General features: G+C 45.8%; 1 protein-coding gene across 1 annotated transcript; it reads left to right on the plus strand.

Annotated features, from left to right (window-relative positions):
• The first annotated feature begins 391 nt into the window (after positions 1 to 391).
• Positions 392 to 12025, plus strand: LOC129382422 (putative nuclease HARBI1). Its single transcript, XM_055066321.2, has 2 exons — positions 392 to 1056; positions 11176 to 12025. The coding sequence occupies exons 1-2, from the start codon at positions 496 to 498 to the stop codon at positions 11302 to 11304; spliced, it is 690 nt and encodes a 229-aa protein (XP_054922296.1). The 5' UTR covers positions 392 to 495; the 3' UTR covers positions 11305 to 12025.
• Positions 12026 to 12538: the final 513 nt, after the last annotated feature.

The following is a 12538-nucleotide window of genomic DNA, read 5'->3' on the forward strand; positions in this document are numbered from 1 at the left end:
CATTGGAATAGTTTAACGTTATAGGGCCCCAGCCTTGTCAATGACAATTTCGGGCCAAGTAGCGTGACGTCATGGATCGGAGTAAACAGGCCTTATGATATCTACGTGGTGTCGGCTAATCGCGTGCCTCTCGTTCTCATGGGCATGCGCGCAACCTGGGGTGCGATCTTGTACGCGTTCCAAAATAGAACGGAGGCTGTCCGTTCCATCGAGCCACACACGATTGGTCAATTTGAACCGCGACGAACGCCATGACGTCAATTGTCACCTGAGCCGTGACGTCTTGCTGCTGTCAATTATTCCGTGCGGTCTGCTAACGGACGAACGCCACGGAACGGACGGAGAGTCCGTCCGAAGCTCCGTGGTCCGAAGCGATGGAACGAATTAGAACGGCTACCAGACGGCTTGGATTGGATTAGAACGTAAGTGCTTGGGACAGTTAGCATCTTTCGTATCCGGTTCAATCCGATTCCGCGCTCCCAACAGTTGGAGAACATGGCGTTTTTCTCTGCCGTGCCTCTTCGTGTCGCCTGTGCGGCTGCTGCAGTCGCGCAGAGAGGACTACCCGAGGTAGATGATGCATTTGAAGACTTGACGGAAGAAGAGTTCCGGCAGTATTTTCGTCTGTCCAAACGAACAGTGCGTAGCTTGTGCAACGAGCTTGACCCTATCATTGGATGTCAGCGAGCCAGTGGCCTTTCCACAGAAAGGAATGTGTTGTGCGCGCTGCGATTCTTCGGCACCGGAAGCTTCCAGAGGAGCGTTGGTCGCGAGGAACACGTAGGCATGGCACAGTCGGCCGTGAGCAGCACCATTCACGAGGTGACGGAGGCCATCATTTCCGTGTCTGCCCGGAGAAAGCTGGTGGACTTTCCTTTCACACCGTCTGCCAAGGATGAGGCTAAGGCGGCGTTTGCGCGACGCGGCGCCATTCCAGGCGTGCTAACGTGCGTCGACGGCACGTTGATCGCCATCATGAAGCCAGAGGGACTCAGCCCGGCCGACACGGCGAACTTCATGTCGAGAAAGGGTTATTACGCCCTAAACGTCATGGTCGTAAGTACCGTTGGAATGTTTTACTTCAAACTGTGGTCGCCATTTTTACTCGCCCATAGTTGCAATTGTTCAGTTTAATGCCCAAGCTGGCATGACTAGTAATGTAGCGATTAAAAGAGGACATGCGGGGCACTGTTCACGAGATCGTTGAAGTCTGACATGTCGGGAGTAATGATGAGTGCCATGTGTTTGTGTGCATAATCCGTATGCCGTTCCAAAATTGTGTTTTAAATGGGCAGCACTCGTAGCAGAAATGGATACACTGTAGGGAAGACACGATGGAAGCATTTTGAACACGGAAGTACTTACATCCATTGCATGGGCTGGCTTTGGCTTGTATGGGTGTTCTTGCGCAATATCGGGCCTCAAGTTTTCATTTAGCTATCAATTAGTGCGAACCATAGGCGTCCACACAAGGGGGCGGGGCGCATTGCAGAAAATACATTTAAAATTTGTATACACAACAAGTGCACCTCCATACGGATGGTCAATGTTCCAAATCCACACATCCGACAGATTATGATAATTTAAACACAAACGAAGTACACTTATACAAAAAATCCTCTAAGTAGAATGCCACAGCCGTGGACTCGGAAACAATTGTGCCCTCTTCACTATGCACGAGTCTCCAAGACTGCCACTTATTAACAGTAGTACTCGTGAAGCAGTCGTGAGGCAATGCTTCATGCCCCTTTATCTGTGAAGAATTGCATTTGCTGCTGCTCCCAAGCTAGCATAGTTTTGTGCAATATGCACATCACAAAGTGCTTCTTTCCCCATGTAACATTAGAAATACGACGCTACAACAGCTTGTATGTGTTGTTTGCATCCTGTGATATGCCACTTTCTGTAGATGCAGCAGTTGTTACTTTCTACTCATGTCCAAACATGTGTTTGTTTTGCCATAGTTGGTGGTTACAGTAATGGAAAATTGGCACAAAGTACTTATTTCCTAGTGCAACATGAAACATGGTAGCAACGTGAAAGTGCAGCCTTTTCTTTAAATATCACATGAAATATGAAATGGAAACATCCCTTGACCCATCATAGTCATGACAGACTCTATGGAAGCAGTACATATGATTGTCACTCTGTGCTCATTGTCACTATCAGCAAAAGGTGCGCAAAATTTTCATAAAACACACCAGAATGAACGCAACCGCCGCATCCTGTGCATTCGGACTCTCAGTGTACATTGGTAGGAGCGAGACGATATGCTTGCTAGCCATCTCTTGTGCTAGGCGTATAAAAACTTCTGTGCAAGCATGAACACGCAGGCGAGGCAAGCAAGTCATCATCATCATCAGCCTAGTTACGCCCACTGCAGGGCAAAGGCCTCTCCCATACTTCTCCAACTACCCCGGTCATGTACTAATTGTGGCCATGTTGTCCCTGCAAACGTCTTAATGTCATCCGCCCACCTAACTTTCTGCCGCCCCCTACTACGCTTTCCTTCCCTTGGAATCCAGTCCGTAACCCTTAATGACCATCGGTTATCTTCCCTCCTCATTACATGTCCGGCCCATGCCCATTTCTTTTTCTTGATTTCAACTAAGATGTCATTTACCCGCGTTTGTTCCCTCACCCAATCTGCTCTTTTCTTATCCCTTAACGTTACACCTATCATTCTTCTTTCCATGGCTCGTTGCGTCGTCCTCAATTTCAGCAGAACCCTTTTCGTAAGCCTCCAGATTTCTGCCCCGTAGGTGAGCACTGGTAAGACACAGCTGTTATACACTTTCCTCTTGAGGGATACTGGCAACCTGCTGTTCATGACTTGAGAATGCCTGCCAAACGCCCCCCAGCCCATTCTTATTCTTCTGGTTATTTCAGTCTCATGATCCGGATCCGTGGTCACTACCTGCCCTAAGTAGATGTATTCCCTTACCACTTCCAGTGCCTCGTTACCTATCGTAAACTGCTGTTCTCTTCCGAGACTGTTAAACATTACTTTAGTTTTCTGTAGATTAATTTCCAGACCTACCCTTCTGCTTTGCCTCTCCAGGTCAGTGAGCATGCATTGCAATTGGTCTCCTGAGTTACTAAGCAAGGCAATATCATCAGCGAATCGCAAGTTGCTAAGGTATTCTCCATCAAGTTTTATCCCCAATTCTTCCCACTCCAGGTCTCTGAATACCTCCTGTAAACACGCTGTGAATAGCATTGGAGATATCGTATCTCCCTGTCTGACGCCTTTCTTTATTGGGATTTTGTTGCTTTCTTTGTGGAGGATTACGGTGGCTGTGGAACCGCTATAGATAGCTTCCAGTATCTTTACATATGGCTCATCTACACCCTGATTCCGTAGTGCCTCCATGACTGCTGAGGTTTCGACTGAATCAAATGCTTTTTCGTAATCAATGAAGGCTATATATAAGGGTTGGTTATATTCCGCACATTTCTCTATCACCTGATTGATAGTGTGAATATGGTCTATTGTTGAGTATCCTTTACGGAATCCTGCCTGGTCCTTTGGTTGAAAGAAGTCTAAGGTATTCCTGATTCTATTTGCGATTACCTTAGTAAATACTTTGTAGGCAACGGACAGTAAGCTGATCGGTCTATAATTTTTCAAGTCTTTGGCGTCCCCTTTCTTATGGATCAGGATTATGTTAGCGTTCTTCCAAGATTCCGGTACGTTCGAGGTCATGAGGCATTGTGTATATAGGGCGGCCAACCTTTCTAGGACAGTGTTCCCACCATCCTTCAACAAATCTGCTGTTACCTGATCCTCCCCAGCTGCCTTCCCCCTTTGCATAGCTCCCAAGGCGTTCTTTACCTCTTCCGGTGTTACTTGTGGGATTTCAAGTTCCTCTAGACTATTCTCTCTCACCTTATCGTCGTGGGTGCCACTGGTACTGTATAAATCTCTATAAAACTCTTCAGCCACTTGAACTATCTCATCCATATTAGTAACGATATTGCCGGCTTTGTCTCTTAACGCACACATCTGATTCTTGCCTATTCCTAGTTTCTTCTGTACTGCATTTAGGCTTCCTCCGTTCCTGAGAGCCTGTTCAATTCTATCCATATTATAGTTCCTTATGTCCGCTGTCTTACGCTTGTTGATTAACTTAGAAAGTTCTGCCAGTTCTATTCTAGCTGTAGGGTTAGAGGCTTTCATACATTGGCGTTTCTTGATCAGATCTTTCGTCTCCTGCGATAGCTTACTGGTTTCCTGTTTAACGGCGTTACCACCGACTTCTATTGCGCACTCCTTAATGGTGTCCATAAGATTGTCGTTCATTGCTTCAACACTATGGTCCTCTTCCTGGGTTAAAGCCGAATACCTGTTCTGTAGCTTGATCCGGAATTCCTCCAGTTTCCCTCTTACCGCTAACTCATTGATTGGTTTCTTATGTACCAGTTTCTTCCGTTCCCTCCTCAAGTCAAGGCTAATTCGAGTTCTTACCATCCTATGGTCACTGCAGCGCACCTTGCCGAGCACGTCTACATCTTGTATGATGCCAGGGTTCGCGCAGAGTATAAAGTCGATTTCATTTCTAGTCTCACCATTCGGGCTCCTCCATGTCCACTTTCGGCTAACCCGCTTGCGGAAAAAGGTTTTCATTATCCGTATATAATTCTGTTCTGCAAACTCTGCTAATAACTCTCCTCTACTATTCCTAGAGCCTATGCCATATTCCCCCACTGACTTGTCTCCGGCCTGCTTCTTGCCTACCCTGGCATTGAAATCGCCCATCAGTATACTGTATTTTGTTTTGACTTTACCCATCGCCGATTCCACGTCTTCATAGAAGCTTTCGCCTTCCTGGTCATCATGACCAGATGTAGGGGCGTAGACCTGTATAACCTTCATTTTGTACCTCTTATTAAGTTTCACAACAAGACATGCCACCCTCTCGTTAATGCTATAGAATTCCTGTATGTTACCAGCTATGTTCTTATTAATCAGGAATCCGACTCCTAGTTCTCGTCTCTCTGCTAAGCCCCGGTAGCACAAGACGTGCCCGCTTTTTAGTACTGTATATGCTTCTTTTGGCCTCCTAACTTCACTGAGCCCTATTATATCCCATTTACTGCCCTCTAATTCCTCCAATAGCACTGCTATACTCGCCTCACTAGATAACGTTCTAGCGTTAAACGTTGCCAGGTTAATATTCCAATGGCGGCCTGTCCGGAGCCAGGCATTCTTAGCACCCTCTGCAGCGTCGCAGGTCTGACCGCCGCCGTGGTCAGTTGCTTCGCAGCTGCTGGGGACTGAGGGCCGGGGTTTGATTGTTGTGTTCATATAGGAGGTTGTGGCCAAGTACTGCACCAGGGTGGCCAATCCTGCTCTGGTGAGAGAGTGCGTTACCGGTTCTGGTCCCCGGGATCAGGCCGCACTCCAGGCCTGTTTGTGCAATTTTCTCAACACACGGTTTTTTTTTTTTGGTATTTTCCGGTGGAGAATTCTGCGGTCCGGGATTTGAATCACGGTCCTCTTGCACGGGAGGCGGATACTGTACCGTCCGCGCAGGAGTTAAATTTAAAATAAATTGTGGGCTTTTACGTGACAAAACCACTTTCTGATTATGAGGCACGCCGTAGTGGAGGACTCCGGAAATTTCGTCCGCCTGGGGTTCTTTAACGTGCACCTAAATCTAAGTACACGGGTGTTTTCGCATTTCGCCCCCATCGAAATGCGGCCGTCGCGGCCGGGATCCGATCCCGCGACCTCGTGCTCAGCAGTCTAACACCATAGCCACTGAGTAACCACGGCGGGTCCAGCAGGAGTTGTACGCCTCATTTAATATACAGTGGTGCCCTATTTGATCAGTCAAGGTGTACCAATCTGAGCTCGGATATACCGCACGGATGGCACTCGGCTAGAGAACCTGGTATTTATGACCTGCACATGTGACGTCATACATATTTGAAGATATATATCTTTCTTTTTTTTAATTTAGGAGGGTTCCCGTACAGTGATAAAATAAAGGAGACATTAAAAGAAAGAAAAAAAAAGAAAGAAAAAGGGGCGGAAAAAGAAAGAAACATAACAGCCGATTTGAACTCGTGACCCTCCGATGTTGCCCGAAAAGATAGCTCAGTCGGTTGGTTTGTCAGGCCCCAGGCTACTTTCAAGCGCCACAGCTCCTGCTCCAAACCTCACACTTACGTGGAAAGGGACTCATGTTGTCCGCGATAATCGGTTTTTGTGGTTGGAAGGCATACTTTCTTGGAAAAATGGCTGCCCGAGGAGAAGAGCGAACTCGAGCGGCTTTAGAGACAAGGAAAACTGCCTTAAAATATTTAGACTTGAGGGAAAGCTTCGGTAACAAACGATAACACGGCAACCAGAACTCGAATACGACGAGAGAAATTATTGAGACGTGGAAAATTTCCTTGAAATAAATATGGTTTGCGAGACAAATGCTTGTAAGTATTGAACCTCTTAAAAGATGAGGGGAAATTTGCGCTCACCGAGAGGGCATCGTCCGTACGAGACCACCACAAGGCACCTTACTGAGACGTGGGGAGCTTCGCGGCCGGAACGAAGCCTCCCGTCCCCGCCGGCCAAAAGGGGGAAACGCGCTTTCCGATCGCTCAAGGTTGCGCGGACATAGTGTAACTCTAGCGTCTAGGAGAAGCTTAACCAGGTGCGATGGCGGCACGCATAGCGTGGGAAGCTAGCCGCCAGAATAACAATCTCAAGGACTGCTGCTGACGAGGACGAAATACCTTCATGTAATTATAATAACCCTAATAGGACTACTTTCGAAAGAAAAAAAAAGAAAAAAGAAAAGAAAAGGAAACGGCCCAGAGGGCTATACTACGAGAGCTATGACTGATAGTTCTCTCTCTCTCTCTCTCTCTCTCTCTCTCTCTATATATATATATATATATATATATATATATATATATATATATATATATATATATATATATATATATATATATATATATATATATATATTCATCTCATCTATGGGATTGTATGCGCGCGCTGTTGCTTTGTCTCTGCGTGTAGTAGTTATGAGAGCCAGTTTAAGGGTGGAGAAGAAGGAAGGAAAGGAAAGCAAAAACTGCAGCGCCGTGGTTTTAAAGCGCACCCGTGGTATAGAAACGGAAGGCGATATAAGCGTGCGTAGCCATGATACGCACACGACAAACTGCCTTAAAATATTTAAACTTGAGGGAAGGCTTCGGTAACAAACGATAACACGGCAATCAGCACTCGAATATAATTATACCCCTAATATTAATTGTAAATATTCATCTCATCTATGGGATCTAATGCGCGCGCTGTTGCTTTGTCTCTGCGTGTAGTAGTTAAGAGAGCCAGTTTAACGGCGGGGAAGAAGGAAGGAAAGGAAAGTCTATGAAGCAAAATTGCAGCGCCGTGGCTTTAAAGCGCACCCGTGGTGGAGAAACGGAAGGCGATATAAGCGTGCGTGGCCATGATACGCACACGACAAACTGCCTTAAAATATTTAGACTTGAGGGAAAGCTTCGTTAACAAACTATAACTCGGCAATCAGAACTCGAATACGACGAGAGAAATTATTGAGACGTGGAAAATTTCCTTGAAATAAATATGGTTTGCGAGACAAATGCTTGTAAGTATTGAACCTCTTAAAAGATGAGGGGAAATTTGCGCTCACCGAGAGGGCATCGTCCGTACGAGACCACCACAAGGCACCTTACTGAGACGTGGGGAGCTTCGCGGCCGGAACGAAGCCTCCCGTCCCCGCCGGCCAAAAGGGGGAAACGCGCTTTCCGATCGCTCAAGGTTGCGCGGACATAGTGTAACTCTAGCGTCTAGGAGAAACTTAACCAGGTGCGATGGCGGCACGCATAGGGTGGGAAGCTAGCCGCCAGAATAACAATCTCAAGGACTGCTGCTGACGAGGGCGAAATGCCTTCGTGTAATTATAATAACCCTAATAGGACTACTTTCAAAAGAAAAAAAGCAAAAAAGAAAAAAGAAAAAAAAAGGAAACGGCCCAGAGGGCTATACTACGAGAGCTATGACTGATAGTTCTCTCTCTCTCTCTCTCTATATATATATATATATATATATATATATATATATATATTCATCTCCTCTATGGGATTGTATGCGCGCCCTGTTGCTTTGTCTCTGCGTGTAGTAGTTAAGAGAGCCAGTTTAAGGGCGGAGAAGAAGGAAGGAAAGGAAAGTCTATGAAGCAAAATTGCAGCGCCGTGGTTTTAAAGCGCACCCGTGGTAGAGAAACGGAAGGCGATATAAGCGTGCGTGGCCATGATACGCACACGACAAACTGCCTTAAAATATTTAGACTTGAGGGAAAGCTTCGTTAACAAACTATAACTCGGCAATCAGAACTCGAATACGACGAGAGAAATTATTGAGACGTGGAAAATTTCCTTGAAATAAATATGGTTTGCGAGACAAATGCTTGTAAGTATTGAACCTCTTAAAAGATGAGGGGAAATTTGCGCTCACCGAGAGGGCATCGTCCGTACGAGACCACCACAAGGCACCTTACTGAGACGTGGGGAGCTTCGCGGCCGGAACGAAGCCTCCCGTCCCCGCCGGCCAAAAGGGGGAAACGCGCTTTCCGATCGCTCAAGGTTGCGCGGACATAGTGTAACTCTAGCGTCTAGGAGAAGCTTAACCAGGTGCGATGGCGGCACGCATAGCGTGGGAAGCTAGCCGCCAGAATAACAATCTCAAGGACTGCTGCTGACGAGGGCGAAATACCTTCGTGTAATTATAATAACCCTAATAGGACTACTTTCGAAAGAAAAAAGAAAAAAGAAGGAAACGGCCCAGAGGGCTATACTACGAGAGCTATGACTGATAGTTCTCTCTCTCTCTATATATATATATATATATATATATATATTCATCTCATCTATGGCATTGTATGCGCGCGCTGTTGCTTTGTCTCTGCGTGTAGTAGTTAAGAGAGCCAGTTTAAGGGCGGAGAAGAAGGAAGGAAAGGAAAGCAAAAACTGCAGCGCCGTGGTTTTAAAGCGCACCCGTGGTAGAGAAACGGAAGGCGGTATAAGCGTGCGTAGCCATGATACGCACACGACAAACTGCCTTAAAATATTTAAACTTGAGGGAAAGCTTCGGTAACAAACGATAACACGGCAATCAGCACTCGAATATAATTATAACCCTAATAATAATTGTAAATATTCATCTCATCTATGGGATCTGATGCGCGCGCTGTTGCTTTGTCTCTGCGTGTAGTAGTTAAGAGAGCCAGTTTAAGGGCGGAGAAGAAGGAAGGAAAGGAAAGTCTATGAAGCAAAATTGCAGCGCCGTGGTTTTAAAGCGCTATCGTGGTAGAGCAAGTAAAGGCAAGCGAGGCAAGCAAGTAAAGCGTAATGAATGCGGATTCAAACACAAACAAAATGTAACGCTGAGTGTAGTGACAACATTACACTTGTCACATCATGTCCAAATGGTTGACGTAAATTAACGTAAAAGCGCAAAAAATAGATAGGTCAACTTTATCACACTCTATGATGACAAGTACATCACAAACCTTGTAGTACAGCATGCTTCAGGTAGCAAAGCATGTGACATCATTGCAACATCAGCATCACACAATTCGTTTTCACCACGGCACATAAAACTTTCAGTTACATTTACGTGACCTTGCAAGAAAGTATGACTTTCACAGGTATGTCCGTTCCCTTGTCAGTGTTATGAGTCACTGACTAGAAGCATTCATTTCTCGGCAGCAATTGTAGTGCGATGCTAAACAACAGGTGAATCATAATTGTAAAAAGGTGAGTGCACTTGCCAGCTGTGATGAAACATGTTACATAAAACATGAATAATTGGCTCTACAATCTCACAGCACCCAGAAAGTGTCACAGGTGAAAGTTGTTCTTGCAATGACTCCCTTGTAACGAAGACTAGAGGAAACCAATCACTGGCGTGGTGCAATGATGATGGTCATTTTCATTTGTGAAACTATGCAACTTAAAGAGTGACTAATTTGGTGCTCTGAAAAAAGAGCACAGTGTAGTTGTTGCACCTTAGCCTCACTGTGCCGAAATGAAAATATCACAGTGCAAACACTATGCGCTAACGCTTCATAATGAGTGCAGTAAGCTACAACACAGTGAAGCAATATAAATATCACAGTACAAAACCCATACACAGAAATCGACAATTATTTGTAATGATTCCAGTGTGAATAGAGAGTTTTAAAATAGGGGCCCCAAACGTTTTGGGGCCCCAAAGAAATAGCGTCGAAGCCACTGCGCATGCGCGAGACGCAAACTGCGTTTGGGTTTTGCGTTGGGAACGCTATTTCACCGATTTAGCGGGAGCTCAAATAGCGTTCCCAAATGCTTTGCGTCAACAAACATGGCGGCACCCATCTAAGCGACGGCTCTAACCTAGCACCAAACTGGGTTCGATTCGCGGTAATGCGTGAAGTTCGCAAGCTAGGAGAAGTGACTGCAGTTATCGCTTTCTCTCAACTAGCGTGTGTTATGAAGATTGATTCATTAGAAGCCGCTGATTCCGAATTCGAGTGTGGATGTTATGGGTCGTAGGCCTAACACGGCTAAGCTTGGCTGGTGAAGGCACGTAAAGTTGGTTTTGTTGCTCCAAACTAAGCACAACTAATTGTTTGCTGCTTGAAGAATAACCTCTAAATTGTAATTAAACGCGAATACACGCAAGTCAAGATTACTATTCATATCATAAGATGGTATATTTTATTTAATTATTTTTAATCGTTTTTCTTAGACGCCGTAGTGGCGCTGTCAGCGCAAGACGCTATCTGCAAACGCAAAGCCCTATTCTAAAACTCTTCACTCCTGCGTGCCCCAACGCTAACACCCGCAAAGCTCTTTGGGGCCCCAAAATATTGGGGCCCCTATTCTAAAACTCTCTAATGACTAGGCACCTTTGAAATGTGTAAATAAAGAAAGCACGCTGGCATTGCAGCTAGATAAGCATAAATAGAAAGAAGCAAATACTACAGAACAAAAAATGGGTGCACGCATTACACCTTACAACCAAAAAATCCTCCTTTATTACTTATAAAGGCAACTAAAAACACTAAAACTCAAGCACTTAATAAATAAAACAAATGGAACTGATGAAACAAATGAATAAAATGATATTGAAAAAATGATAAATTAATTTCTGTCTTGTTGCAGGTGGGCAGCCATGTCTTGCGCTATGGCGCGCATCTGCTCCAAGATCCCTTCTTGAGCTGCTGCCGTCCGCTCTGCCGCGACAGCGAGGCGGCTGGTAGAGGCCTCGATTCTCCGCAGCACCTGGAATGAATAATCATGGTGGAACTGTTCGCATGAGTTGCCGATTACTCGCAACCAGCTCACGCCTGGAAGCTGCTATTATCAAGAATTGCAACGTGCACAACGATTCCTTCTCTGTTGAAGAGCCACTGGCCTGATGGCATCCTTTGGCAGTGTCAAGCGTCGCATACAAGCTATGCCTTCTTTGTCTGGATAGACAAAGACCTGCTGGAACTACTCTTCCGTCATCTACTCAAATGCATCTCTCACCACCAAACAGCCCTTTTCAGGGCTAACCAAACTTTTGCCCTGCCGCTGATCGTAGGCAAGACACGATACCGAGCCCTCTGTACAACGCATATTTCTTGTTTACATCCCAAGCTGATTTGTTCTTCAGATTCATCATTTACTTATAACAAAGCATAAAGAATATTTATGTCCTTCATGTAAAATGACACCAAAGGACCAACCAACCTGCAGCATCTCGTCGCCCTGTTCCACGCTGCGGGCGCACTGCGATGACGTCGTCGTCAAGGTATCCACCCGTCGCGGTCGCTGTCGACGTGGTGGCCGAACAGGGTGCTGCAACACTGAAAGCATGCAGCATTTTCTACAGTTGCACTGCATATTATGGTACGAATAAAAGTGGCTATGGCCATATTATGGCTTATTGGGCTAGTTTAAAAAAATACGAGAGCTCATTTTCTTTAACAGCTTGAGGATCAATAACTTACCAGGGGCAGCGGCCACCCTTTCGGTAGGCGACGCACTGCGCGGTGGATCCTCTGCCGCTGTACAGTAAACACATTAAATGTTTACTAACTGCACACACATTTGGCGATAATTAAAACACTCATTCCTCTGATGCTTACGTGCCGCTGTGCTCCTTACGCCCGCAGCCTCGTCTGTAGCTTGGACGACGACTTCCACGGCGCAGGTGGGGACGTCAGCCTGCTGGAAAGTGTCATAAGCGTGGCTATTCGTTACAATGCCTATTTTACAAGTTTTCGTACTACGCATTTGCGGAAATATTCTGCAATTATTGAGTGCTTAATGATCCCATGTATTAACGTCCTCGTGCACTTCCATGAGAGAGAGAGAGAGAAACAACTTTATTTGGTCCACTATAGACGTAAGCAAGCTCCACGTCACCTGGCTAGGCCCACTCGGGGACCATCAGGTGAAACCTGACGGCCCTCTCGCGAGCCCTCTGGACTGCCAGGATTTGAGAGGTCTGATCCTGGGCCTTAATTAACTTCATCAT

This window comes from Dermacentor andersoni, chromosome 6, assembly GCF_023375885.2.
Source record: "Dermacentor andersoni chromosome 6, qqDerAnde1_hic_scaffold, whole genome shotgun sequence".
Lineage (NCBI taxonomy): Eukaryota > Metazoa > Arthropoda > Arachnida > Ixodida > Ixodidae > Dermacentor > Dermacentor andersoni.